Source organism: Trichechus manatus, unplaced genomic scaffold (genome assembly GCF_000243295.1).
Source record: "Trichechus manatus latirostris isolate Lorelei unplaced genomic scaffold, TriManLat1.0 scaffold00250, whole genome shotgun sequence".
NCBI classification, from domain to species: Eukaryota; Metazoa; Chordata; class Mammalia; order Sirenia; family Trichechidae; genus Trichechus; species Trichechus manatus.
The window spans coordinates 1400886-1412434 of NW_004444186.1; the positions used below are offsets into that span (position 1 = coordinate 1400886).

The 11549-nt window shown below is 48.5% G+C and overlaps 1 protein-coding gene across 1 annotated transcript; it reads right to left on the bottom strand.

Moving 5' to 3' along the window:
* Window positions 1-616: 616 nt before the first annotated feature.
* PSMD4 (proteasome 26S subunit ubiquitin receptor, non-ATPase 4) lies at window positions 617-9459 on the bottom strand. Its single transcript, XM_004389550.3, has 10 exons — window positions 9272-9459; window positions 4955-5095; window positions 3763-3877; window positions 3294-3380; window positions 2990-3058; window positions 2607-2822; window positions 1895-2003; window positions 1612-1743; window positions 1467-1534; window positions 617-902 (listed from the first exon to the last, which is right to left on the bottom strand). Exons 1-10 carry the CDS (start codon window positions 9295-9297, stop codon window positions 726-728), a joined length of 1140 nt encoding a protein of 379 aa, XP_004389607.1. The 5' UTR covers window positions 9298-9459; the 3' UTR covers window positions 617-725.
* Between the last annotated feature and the right edge of the window lie 2090 nt (window positions 9460-11549).

Here is an 11549-nt window from a genome sequence, read left to right on the forward strand (position 1 = left end):
TGCTCTCGGAAGAGCCACCACCTTTATCTGGCCTTCCCGGAGCCTTGTCGTGAGTCACGCCTGAAGGAGCCTCGCCCCTCAGAGCTCTGACCACGGCCTACTCTCCCATCTCTATCTCCTGCCACTTCCCAAAGGGCCTGTGAGCTACTCACTTCCTCTGTGTGCCTCCACGTCACCACTCCATGCTGTCCCCACTGCCTGGGAACATCCCCATCTCTTCCTCATCTGCTGATGAACACTCCCTGCAGCTGGAGGAGCCTTCCTCCTCACTGTTGCCACGATGCCTTGGTCACACTCCCCTTTTAGCCCTGACTGGGCACTCCTTTACACGCTGGCTTCTGCTCTGGACTCTGAGCCCCCAAAGGCCAGTGCTGTGGCCCCAGTGCGCAGTGCAGAGTGGCTTCTCAGCAAAGCTGCTCTTAATGAGAAGGTGAAACAGGCCCAGAGCAGCAGAAACGTGGGACAGGCCTCCATGGACAGAGAGGAGAGGACCTGTGAGGACCACAGCCCAAGCAGTGGAGACAAAGAACCCTACAGGAAATGGTCTCCCTCATGCCACGGGCTCCTCCCCTCTCTCACTCCACACTACCGCTGTTTGAAGCAAAAAGGAAAAAGAAAAAGGTGTCAAGTTTTATTTAGGTTGCAATGGTCACAGACAGGACATCTAGCCACACACCCCAGCCCACCCTCCACAGCCCCCTGAGCAGGCCCAGCCCCCCTCGCCCTCAGTCTCCCTTCTTGTCTTCCTCTTTCTTCTCCTTCTTGCCATCCTTGGTGGCCTGGGAGGCCAGGGAGCCCATGGCATTTCGAATGGCCTCATTATTGGGGTCCACGCCTGGAAGGTTCTCCAGGACACTCTGAAGGAACTCGGGGTCCTGCATCACGTCATAGTCATCCTCCTCCTGAAAAGGGCAGTGTTAGCTCGGGGCAGGAGCGCGTCCGCCAGGGAGCAAGCGAGGGTAAGACCCCAGGGCGCCGCTGCCTGAGCCCTCTCTTCCACTGACTGGGGATGGGGGACACTTTGGCCAAGGGTAGGAAAGGGAGATCCAGCAGGACACGGGTGCTGACACCGGTATGACCGCGAACGCTCCCCACTGAGCAAACAGAGGAGAGCGTAAGAAGCTTGCTTGTCGAGCTCAGGAGAGTAAAACAGGCTGTGATGTCGAGGCTTCCTGCTCAGACACCCACCCCTCCTTTTTCTTTTTCCCAGACCCCTTTTCGCCTTCCTGGGCAGCTGCTATCCTAGAGATTTGTCCAGAATGTTCTACCAGCAAGGAAGGAAAATGAGAGGACACTGGGCCTTCTGTAACTCTGCGTACGAACATTCTGCTGCCTTAGCAAGGTTTACACACAAGCAACACCCACGCTTCCTTCTGCTCCTCAAAGAACTCATCTAGGAACCTAAGGGCTGAGGCCTGAATACAGGAGGATTGGAAGCCTGATGGGGGTTCACTGTTGGCCCTCACCTTGGCTGGCTCAGATGTGTCCATGGCTGAGCTGGCATCGATGTCAGCTGATTCTGCCTGGCCAAACTCTGAGGAAACAGGTCAGTCTGTTCAGCTTCTCCCCCTGGCCTATCTGCCTGGCACCGCCCCCAGCCCCCCAGCTCACCTGCCCCCTGCAGGGACATCTGCATGGCGTACGCGATCTGCTCCTCCTCAGTCATGCTGCTCAAGTCAGGGAGCCCCGCGCGGCCGAACTCCTGCTGGCTGATGGTCATCTTCAGCAGGGTGTCGTCCGAGTCTGAGGACAGCACAGAGCAGCAGGTAGAAAAGCGCCCTATTCCACACCCACCCACCCCCAAAAACCATTCCCTCACCCAGTCCTCCCACGCAGTCCCACCCTGCCAGGCCTCCCGGCCTCAGCCCAGGACGTCAGAATCCACCTCTCTCACCTTCAGTCCCGGCCGCAGCAATCCCGGCTTCAGCAGCAGAGGCCGCAGCTGCCCGCCGTGCCTCCTCCTCCTGCCGCTGCCGCTGCTCCTCCATGGAGACACGCAGGGCCTGGCAGAGAGCAGGGCGAGTCAGGCATGCGCCAGCCCTCACTTCTGCCCAGCCCAGGGAAGTCAGCTGAAGCGGTGGGAAAGGAGCACAGAGGGGCAGCTTCTGGCCTATGCATACAGATAAGACTTGGTATGGGAAAGAAGGAAGGGCTTGGAGGGAGCCTGGGGTTCAATCAGGAGACGCTAACGAGAGAGTCTGACACCGGTACCCCTGCAGATCAGACAGAGTTACAGGGAAGAGGAGGCCTAAGGGGTCTGGGAAGATGAGCAAGGGTGATGGTGGTGTTCAGGACCGTCTAGCCCTACAGGAGTCTGTGTGGCACAAACAGTTAAGAGCTTGGCTGCTAACCGCAAGGCTGGCGGTTCAAGTCCACCCAGAAGCTCCTCAGAAGAAAAGCCTGGTGAGCCACTTCCGAAAAATCAGCCACTGCAGACCCTATGGGCACAGTTCTACTCCAACCCCCACGGGGTCGCCATGAGTTGAACGGATTCAACGGTAAGGGGTTTGGTTTCTGGTTAGCCCCAGAAGCCACAAGATGTGCGTCAGCGTCACTCGAGGGCAGGGCAGGGCCTCTGGGTTCTCGCTGGGGTTGCGTCTGCTCACCAGGGCCAGCTCAGGATCGGCGCTGGGATCCACTCCAAACTCGAAGTCGCTGGCACCGAGACCCAGCATGGCGCCGCCTTCACCAGCCAGAACCGGCGAACTGATGAGGGCGTCGGCCAGGCTGGGCCCCGGGGGCACCGTCACCAGGTGGGAGCCGGTCCCGTCTTTGCCGTTCAGTGTGTTCACAAAGGCTGTCAGCTTCTCCGTGTTCACCTCCTGGGAGGGAAGAACACAAGAGGCTCTTCGTCACGCTCTGCTCCCCGTCCTCTGCCACTTCAGCCCCTGTCGGCAGCTACTCTCTCCAAGAGCAGCCACCCCTCTGCATCAGGAGGGTCTGTTTATAACCAACTCACGCCAAAGCCCTCCAACCAGACCCCACTCACCTCTTCCCCAAAATTGATAATATCAACATTTACTTTCTCCTTCTTGAGGCGTTTGGCCAGTTTCACCAGCTGGGAAGAAGGGGAAAAAGATGAGGAAACCTGTCCCACACCAGGAAGGAGAAGTGACAGCTCCCATAAAAGCACAGAGTAATCTGCTGACCGCCTGGAGGTCCCCCAACACACACTGAGTGCCATACCTTTCCCAAAGCGACCCACGCACAATGCCTCTGCCAGGCTCTCCTGAGGTCTGACAGACCCCACTCCCAATGCCCGTCCACATCCCCCAGCTGCTACCCGGACTCACATCCTTTTCGTTGTCTTCCACGGGGCTTCCCACAAAGGCAATGATGCGCATCTTGTGATTCTTGCCCTGTCGGTGCTTGAGAGCCAGCTTGTAAAGGAAAAGGAGGTTCCCAGAGTCAACCAGAGGAATGGCCGAGCCCTTTTCTCTGTCCGTCTGTCCCTTTTGTTCTTATGGTTTCTACAGACCACCATGCTCAACAAGGTCTGGACCCCTTCTTCCCCCCTTCCCCTCTTGCAGTGCCTCTCTGTGGATAAGGAAGGAGGGTTAGTTCCCAATTCTAGGGATTCCCCCCTTCACGATCCTCATCCATCCTGGGACTCGTCCCCCCACTCCCTTTCCACTACCCATCTCTAGGTCACCTCCCTCCCATGCTCTGGTTCTAGCTCAAGATTCCAGGGGAGGAATCAATGACACAGTGACAGGACCTGAGAGCAGGGAGGGACAATCAAGGAGACCCAAGAGGACTCACGTGGGCCACGCGGATGCCAGTGCAGAAGGTGATCTTGCCCTTGGGCTGGACAGTGTGGAGCTTGGACAGGATGCGGCCAGTGTCAGGGGTGAGTGTGGTCAGCACTTCACAGTCACTGGGCGTGGAGGGAAGCATTTCAGTGATGTCACCTCAACACAAGTGCCTCCAAACTGCGTCTGATTCGTCTTTTCTTTAGGGACCTTGATAATAACTGTAATCTCTATTCTTGATGAGGGATTGATTTTGTAAGAAATCTGCCCTCTACCCCCCAATATTTTCCCCTAACTCATCTTATCTTCCTCTCAGGGCCCTGAGATTCCTCCTGCTAACTGGATGCTACTTTGTATCCCTCCTCACCCTCTCCACTTCCAGACCCATTTTCAGCTAGCAGCACGGATACCGGGGTGAGAGGTTACTCGCTTGAGGATTATCGATTTCTAAAACCAATCCTTTATGGAGCCACGGGATGCGTGATGTACGCCCCAGGTCCCTGATCCAAAATCACTTTCCACTGACTTTAAAATGTACCACGGAATTCCACCCCAGGAGATTTAGTTTCATAACTCTATTAAATTAAGGTTAATATTAAAAACAAGATGCTGGATATCTGCCTTAAGCATCGTGCTCTTTTAAGATCTATCTATGTGGGATCAAACTGACAACAGCAACTCAAGAGATCAGATAGGAACCTTAGGGGGCAGTGAGTTTATGTTAATGGGGGAGGAACAACTCCGAAAAGGAGGCTGAGAATGGTCACACACCTCGAAGAATGGAATCAAGGCCACTGAATTGTACGTGGAAAAATGGTTGAACTGGTATATGTTCTGTGTACATTCTTAAAACAACAACAAAAAAGACTTTATGCGAAGTTCAACCTGGTGCTCCTGGCTGTCTCTACAAGGTGTCAGAACAACTATTCCAAAAGGAAACAACAAACAACTTTAATATAGTTGAACTGACTTTGCTTTTATGGGAAGACTGAGTAGGTGGCAAGCTTTAAAGATACTGCCAATTGAAATCACGTCAGCACAAACCAGGCGGGGAAGCCGCTGTTTACGCTGAACAGTAAGAACACGGTCTGCGCAAAAGCAGCCTCGGGGGATCTGCAAAAGGGCAGCTGCCCATATATCACAGCAGGTTACATGTGGGAAGACAAGCACCTACCACGCCCCTCCTCCTCCGTCCCACGTACTTGGCCAAGGTTATGAGGCCCACGTTGTTCTCGGGGTTGCTGCGGGTTTTGGAGTGGCAGACTATGTTGACGGCATCCTGTTGCGCCTGCAGCCGGGTGGGCAAGAAGTCTCCATTCCGCATATACTCACTGTTATCCACGCTGTCGGGTTAGGGTTCAAGGAGAGAGAAGAAATATTCTGAGCATTAAATACTCTCTCCAGCGCCAGGCCCTCCAACACTTCTTTTGCAGGGGGCACCGTGGTATGGAGCAGGGACTCGAGTCTTTGTGGATCATAGAATCACCTGCAAACTTCTTTTTTTTTTTCAACATACAGATGGCCAAACGTTACTCCATACTTACCAACTCAGAATGACTAGGGGAGGAATTTCTTTTAAAGCCCCACAAGTGATCCCGATGAGCACCAAAGGTTGCAATCTACCTTTTTTAAGCTACATTCAAGCATTATAAGCTTTGTTATGGATGTTATGGATGAATATTCTAAGTCTGCCATTAAAATGGGAGTATTCCAAAGGTAGGAAATGAAGGTGACAACTTAAAAAGATTAATAAAATAACACAAACTTGGGGGCAATGGGTGCAGGAAAGCACAAGGCAATTATCTAGTTCAATGCTTAACAGCTCTGGCAGCTGGACTGAAGTGCAAAAATGAGGTTTCGTGGGTTTGGGCCTCCGAGTTCCCTCACCTCTTCTATCCCTGCCACTTTTTGCAACCTGGAAAATTTCAGATAATGTGAAGTATAAGCTCCAGCTGTCCAGAGACCAAAAGAGGTCAGGTAAACGAGGCAGTTTTACAAGCCTCTGAACAGGATCAGCTCTTGACTATCCCTGAGGTCCTCAGCTTAACAGCCAGTGATTTCCTCCAGACAACACAAAGAAGCAGGGTCCCAGATACCTCCTTTCTACTGGCAAGCAAACGATGGGCTTGGGGCAATTTTTTTTTCTTTATATGCTTTGTTTGGCCATACTAAATACAAATCAAAACTGCTGAAGAAAGGCAATTAAGAAGCTACTGGAAAACAAGTAGAAAAGGCAATATAGGTAGTCCCCCAGCTTAATGAGGCATTCCAGTTAGACGAACTGCACTTAACGTCTTTTTTTTTGTTGTTTACATCTTATCCTTAGTCATATGTGCTGCATACAATGTTGCAGCACGTAATTTGCTGATGTTACCATTCTCAGATGTTAACTCCAAGACGTTCAATTTTATGATTTACGCTTCAAAACACTGCCATGTAGATTTAGTTTTCTAAACTAAATCAGGGGCTTCAGCTGCTTGAAAACATAGACCCAAACGCTGATCGCGTTGCTAAAGTCGACAGGCAGATTTGGGAAGCAGTGAGATGCTGCCTCAAAATATATGAAGAAAAAAAGAAAATGACCATTCAGACAACTCTCACTAATTTTCTGACTAGAAACATCATCATACCCATTCTCAGGGATAATCCTGATGATCCAGAACCTTCCACGAATGGAGTTATTACCACAACCGACAAAATGCCTACGTTGTCCTATTCTTCTTCATTGTCAGAGCAAACTTTTATGATTTGCATATTTATGTACATATGTATATATACATTAAAATACAGCTGTAAGTTTATATGTAATGTTTCCAACCCCCAAAGACAAGGATTCGATTTATAAAGATATTGATAATAAAAGGCAATAATAATGGAAACTTAAAAAAGTATTTGACTTGAGTCAAAACCAACTTACAACAGCGGCAGCAGAACAGAAGCCCCTTGTAAATCAGGGACTACCTGTATAGGGTAGTGATCAGGCACTTGATCAAGTACTGGGTTCAAATTCCCAATCTGTTACTAATTCTAGGATCCTCAGGAAGTTGCTTAATCTCTCCAAAGTCATTTCCTCTTCTGAGCTTTATTGTACCTACCTTACAGGGCTGCTATGAGGATTAAGCAAAAGACTCAACTGTGGGCAAGACCAGCAGATGGATGGATGGGGGCTGGACCTCAGGGTAAGAAAGGGGGCTTGAAGGAGAGGGAGAACTGATGTGAACAACAAGACAGCAGTTCTCACGCTTTGCCATGCATCAGAATCCCCTGGGCGGGTGGTGTTAAAAATGCCTTACCAACTTGTATGCCTCCCTAAAAAAATAGTTTCGTTTTCCCAATTTGAACTTTCTATGAATTGAACAATATAGCTATGTCTTTTTGTGACTACTTTTGCTCAATAGTATGTAATTTTTCCTAATAAAAATTCATATCAAAATAAGGATTTTAAAGCTATTATCCAGCTATTCTACAAAGTCTTCATTGAAAAAAAAAAAAAAAAAACCAGATGCCTGACTCCCCTAGCTGGGAGAGTCTGACTCAACAGAGCTGGAGTCTGGAGTCAAACACGTGCATTTTTAATAAGCCCCCCAGAGAATTCCGGCACACAGCAAAGCATGAAGACCCTGCAGAAAAGAGGTAGCCCTCATCATCATCCTGCGCCTGGGCTATTAAAAAAAACTTGCCATCGAGTCGATTCCGACTCACAGTGACCCTACAGGACAGAGCAGAACTGCCCCACAGGGTTTCCAAGGCTGTAATCTTTAAGGAAACAGACTGTCACATCTTTCTCCCATGGAGCCACTGGTGGGTTCGAACCACCGACCTTTCGGTTGGCAGCTGAGCGATTAACCGTGGCGCCACCAGGGCTCCTTACGCTATTACAACAGGCCACCGATATGTCTTTCTGGAACTCATTTTTCCTCCTACGCGCCAAGCCAGATCAATACTCTTAGATGCCACTTTGTATACAGCTCTGCCTCCACCACCCTCAGAGTGTTTTCAGTGGTCCTCTATTAAAGGGAACAGGACAGAGTTCAATCTCCTGAGGCTGACATTCACTGTCTTCTATCTAGTCCCAGCTACCTTTCCCCTGCCCTCAAAAAGGGACCTACCTTAAACCAGCCTTATAGTATAGTCACACTAGTCTATTCCCTGCCTCCTACACACGTCTTTCTACCTCAGCAACTCTGCTTCTGCCGTTCCCCTACCTTCACGACTTCATGACTTCTCTGCATTCTAAGGCCCCTAAGGCCCCTCTAGAGGCCTTCCCAAGTACACCACAACTAACACACGCACAGTGCTCTACGTTCGCAAAGAACCATCATATACATTTAATTTTCACAACAGTCTTCGGCTATAAAGCAAGTGGATGTAACTATCACTCTCATTTTACAAACAAAGCGAGAGATTAACTAACATTTTCAAGAACACCCAGCTATAGCAGAAAATACAGGTTTTTGGATTCCAAATCCTGTCCTCTTTCTACCCTGAAATGATCTTCCCCAGAAGTTGCTAAATTTAGCAAGTAAAAATACAGGACACCCAGTTAAATCTGAACTTCCGGTAAACAACAAATAACTTTTTAATGTAAGATTTTCCCATGCAATAACTGGGACATAGTTACAGTAATTTTTTATACTACAAGTTATTCGTTCTTTATCTGAAATTTAACTAGGTGTCCTGTATTTTATCTGACAATGCCATCCTCCCCCAAAAAGGTGTGTCTGTTCCACCCATTTGATGATTTGTGAACTACTCTGTATTATGTGCCATGCTCACACTTAGAAGGAACCTTGAAATCGTGTATAAATTTCTGTCATCAGCTTCTAATTCTGCTTATTAATAGATACTCAGCTCAAATCTGAGACTGATGAAGAGAGGCAGCCTAGCTCAGCGGATCGGAGTCTTTGTGTCAGATAACCCTGGGTTGAAATCCTAACTCCACTACTCACGAGCTGTGTGACTTTGGGCAAATCGGTACCCTCATGTGTAAAATGAGAGAGATTTACCCTGAAGTGCTGCTGTGAGATGTAAGTGAGATAAAATAAACCAAGTGCCGGACATATAATACGGAATTTATAAACGGTACCTCTGAAGAAGACAAGACGGAGTTAGGGAAGAGTGAATGGGGTGGGGAATAAATTGATAATCTCTCTCCGAATCTCCATTATCTGGAGGACAGGAGTGCAGATGACTATCAAGCAGGAGTCCGAGAAGTAGGGCTCGCTCTGGCTAAAGTCAGATCTGGGACGGTCTAGAGAAGACGCGGCGGGAACAGAAAGGCAGCAAGGACCGGCAGGTCAACGTATGTCCGCGGGCTAGGGGTGCAAGGGGGGACCCCGGGCCTGTCCTCCCCTGGGCCCCGGGATGACTCAGGGGTCCTACGAGCTCCATCTCTCCGAGCCCAGGGCCGCATCTCGCCCGTCAGCCTCCCGACTCCACCCCAGACCGGCCGGGTCACCGCATTATACGCGTTCCCGACTCAGGCCCGCCCCCCACGGGGCCCCCAGGTGGCTCCTCACCAAACCATAGTGCTTTCCAACACCATCTTGCCACCTTCCTCCCTCCCTGACGGGTTCTCCTAGACTGTCTAACAACAACTCCTCCAATTGGCCCAATGCTCACCACCAATCACAGGCCTGGATCGGCCAGCTGTTTCCGCTTCCGGGTGCCGCATTGCCTTATGGGATTTGTAGGCGCAGAAGAAATACAAGGGCTGTGTTGGGCGATCCTTGGTAATTGCAAAAAAGAGGGTCACACCTCCACCTTCCCTGCCATTCTGGTATCAAATGGGGTTGCCCGCTGGCTAGATCTAAGAGAAGTTGTGGAGGAACTTTTGAAAGGGCTGTGCATGTGTCTATTCCAGCATCATCATTTTTAAAATAAGTGGCGTTTATCACTACCGACGTTCTAGCTCCCTCTGTTCCGCATACCACTTTGTTCATCTCAGTGTTACAGCCCTTATCTCCCTCAATTGAATTTGTTTGCGTATGTATCTCCCTCATTTAATTAAGGACAGGGAAGGTGTCTTAATAGTTGCAATCCCTGAGCCTAGTACAGAGCCTGACATATGGTCACCAACCAAACCCACTGCTGTCGAGTGGATTGCGACTCATAGCGACCCGATAGGGCAGAGTAGAACTGCCCCATAGGGTTTCCAAAGCTGTAAATTTTTACAGAAGTAGACTGCCACATCCTTCCCCGCCAAGGGGCTGGTGGGTTCGAACCTCAGCCTTTTGGTTAGCAGCCAAGTGCTTTAATCATTGCAGCACCAGGGCTCCTTGACATACGGTAGGAACCCAGAAAAGGTTTGATGAATCCATAATTCAATTTCCAAAAAACAAGGGGAGACAAACCAGTAAACCATTTTGCTTTTGGATTATCCTCCTTCCCTACACACACACACACATCAAGTAAAACTGGAAAATGAAATCCCAGGTCTCTACCAGGCCGGTATTTGGTTCAGGCAAGGCTTCATGGGGGAGAGGAGTGCTCTAGATATTACCTAAATGTTACGTTTCAGTGGATACTTTCAAAGGTTATCGGGAACCATCACAGCTTGTATAGGAGAAAATTTCCACACAAATAGAGGGGGGAAAAAAAGGCTGTCAACATAACCATAGACAGGAAGTGGGGAGGGGGGAATAGGAAAGCACTGGAAAAAATAGTGACAGGATCATTTCAAACATATCAACCAAAATATTTTTTAAAACAGCTGTACAATGTAAATAGAGACATACCAAACTAAGTGACAATAAAAGTTGAGAATACAGAGACACAAAAAAAAACATATCAGGCAATAGTAATAAAAGAAAGCATGTGTAGCTATATTAGTACTGCACACAGTAGAGGCCAATAGAGCTGAAATTAGATCAAGAGAAGAAAATTTCATAAAAGATAAAATTTGTCAATAAAAAATGCTCTGAGTTAATCAGGATAAGGCAACCACAAAAACAAGTTGAACATCAAGGATAATTATAAGTTAATATTCCTCTAAATGAAGAAAAACAAAGATAAACATGAAACCCAAACAAACTGACTAAGAGCTAAATGAATGTCATCACTGTTCTGGGAAAACACGGTGAATGATGTCTGGAGGGAGGTGTCACCTTCCACGAAACTCATCTTTAGTCAGACATTTAATAGATTGTGAACAGCTTTTAGTTACTGCACTTTTTAAAGTCTGTGGAGGCATAGGAAAATAGACAGGATATAATTACCATAAAAAATGATAGTGAAAAATAGGTCCTATAGGATTGATTTGATTGAACCTGGGGAAGGCAGATCTAATATTTACCTCAAATAGAAATGTCCTGTTAAAACTATTACCAGTAGCTTTGCAGTTGAGAGATATGTGAGTTTCAACAAAAATGCACACGAAGATGAAGTCTGATAGATTCAGAAGTGAAACAAGGGCTTTATAGTGAAAAAAGCAAAAACAATTCATTTACCTCTGTGTCAGGCAATATTATAGGCACTTCAAAGGGAACAAAACAAAGCCCTGCCCTCATGGGGCATACATTCTATAGGGGAGGACAGACAGACAATAAACTAGTAAGTGTGTGCGTGTATTTGAACATATATATATGTCGCAGCCCCTCACACGGGGCACCATCTGTCGCAGTGACGGCGAATGTCAGGACGGCGGAGACAGTAAGCAAACACAACTCTTACAGAGAAGTGGGACCAGGAGGGTCACTCTGAGGAGTCGACCCCGGCTTCAGTCCCAGGAGTTTATTTATAGTCAATACAGCAAACAGTGAAGCAAATAACAGAACAATGGGCTTTGGGTGCGGGCAA

Bases quoted from the DNA above. Each gene is read 5' to 3' on its own strand.
- PSMD4 (XM_004389550.3), bottom strand. From the start codon at position 9,297: ATGGTGTTGGAAAGCACTATGGTTTG. The intron at 5,096-9,271 runs GTGAGGAGCCAC...CTAACCCGACAG, and splicing joins TTGGAAAGCACTATGGTTTG to CGTGGATAACAGTGAGTATA. The intron at 903-1,466 runs GTGAGGGCCAAC...TGCCCTTTTCAG, and splicing joins ACACATCTGAGCCAGCCAAG to GAGGAGGATGACTATGACGT.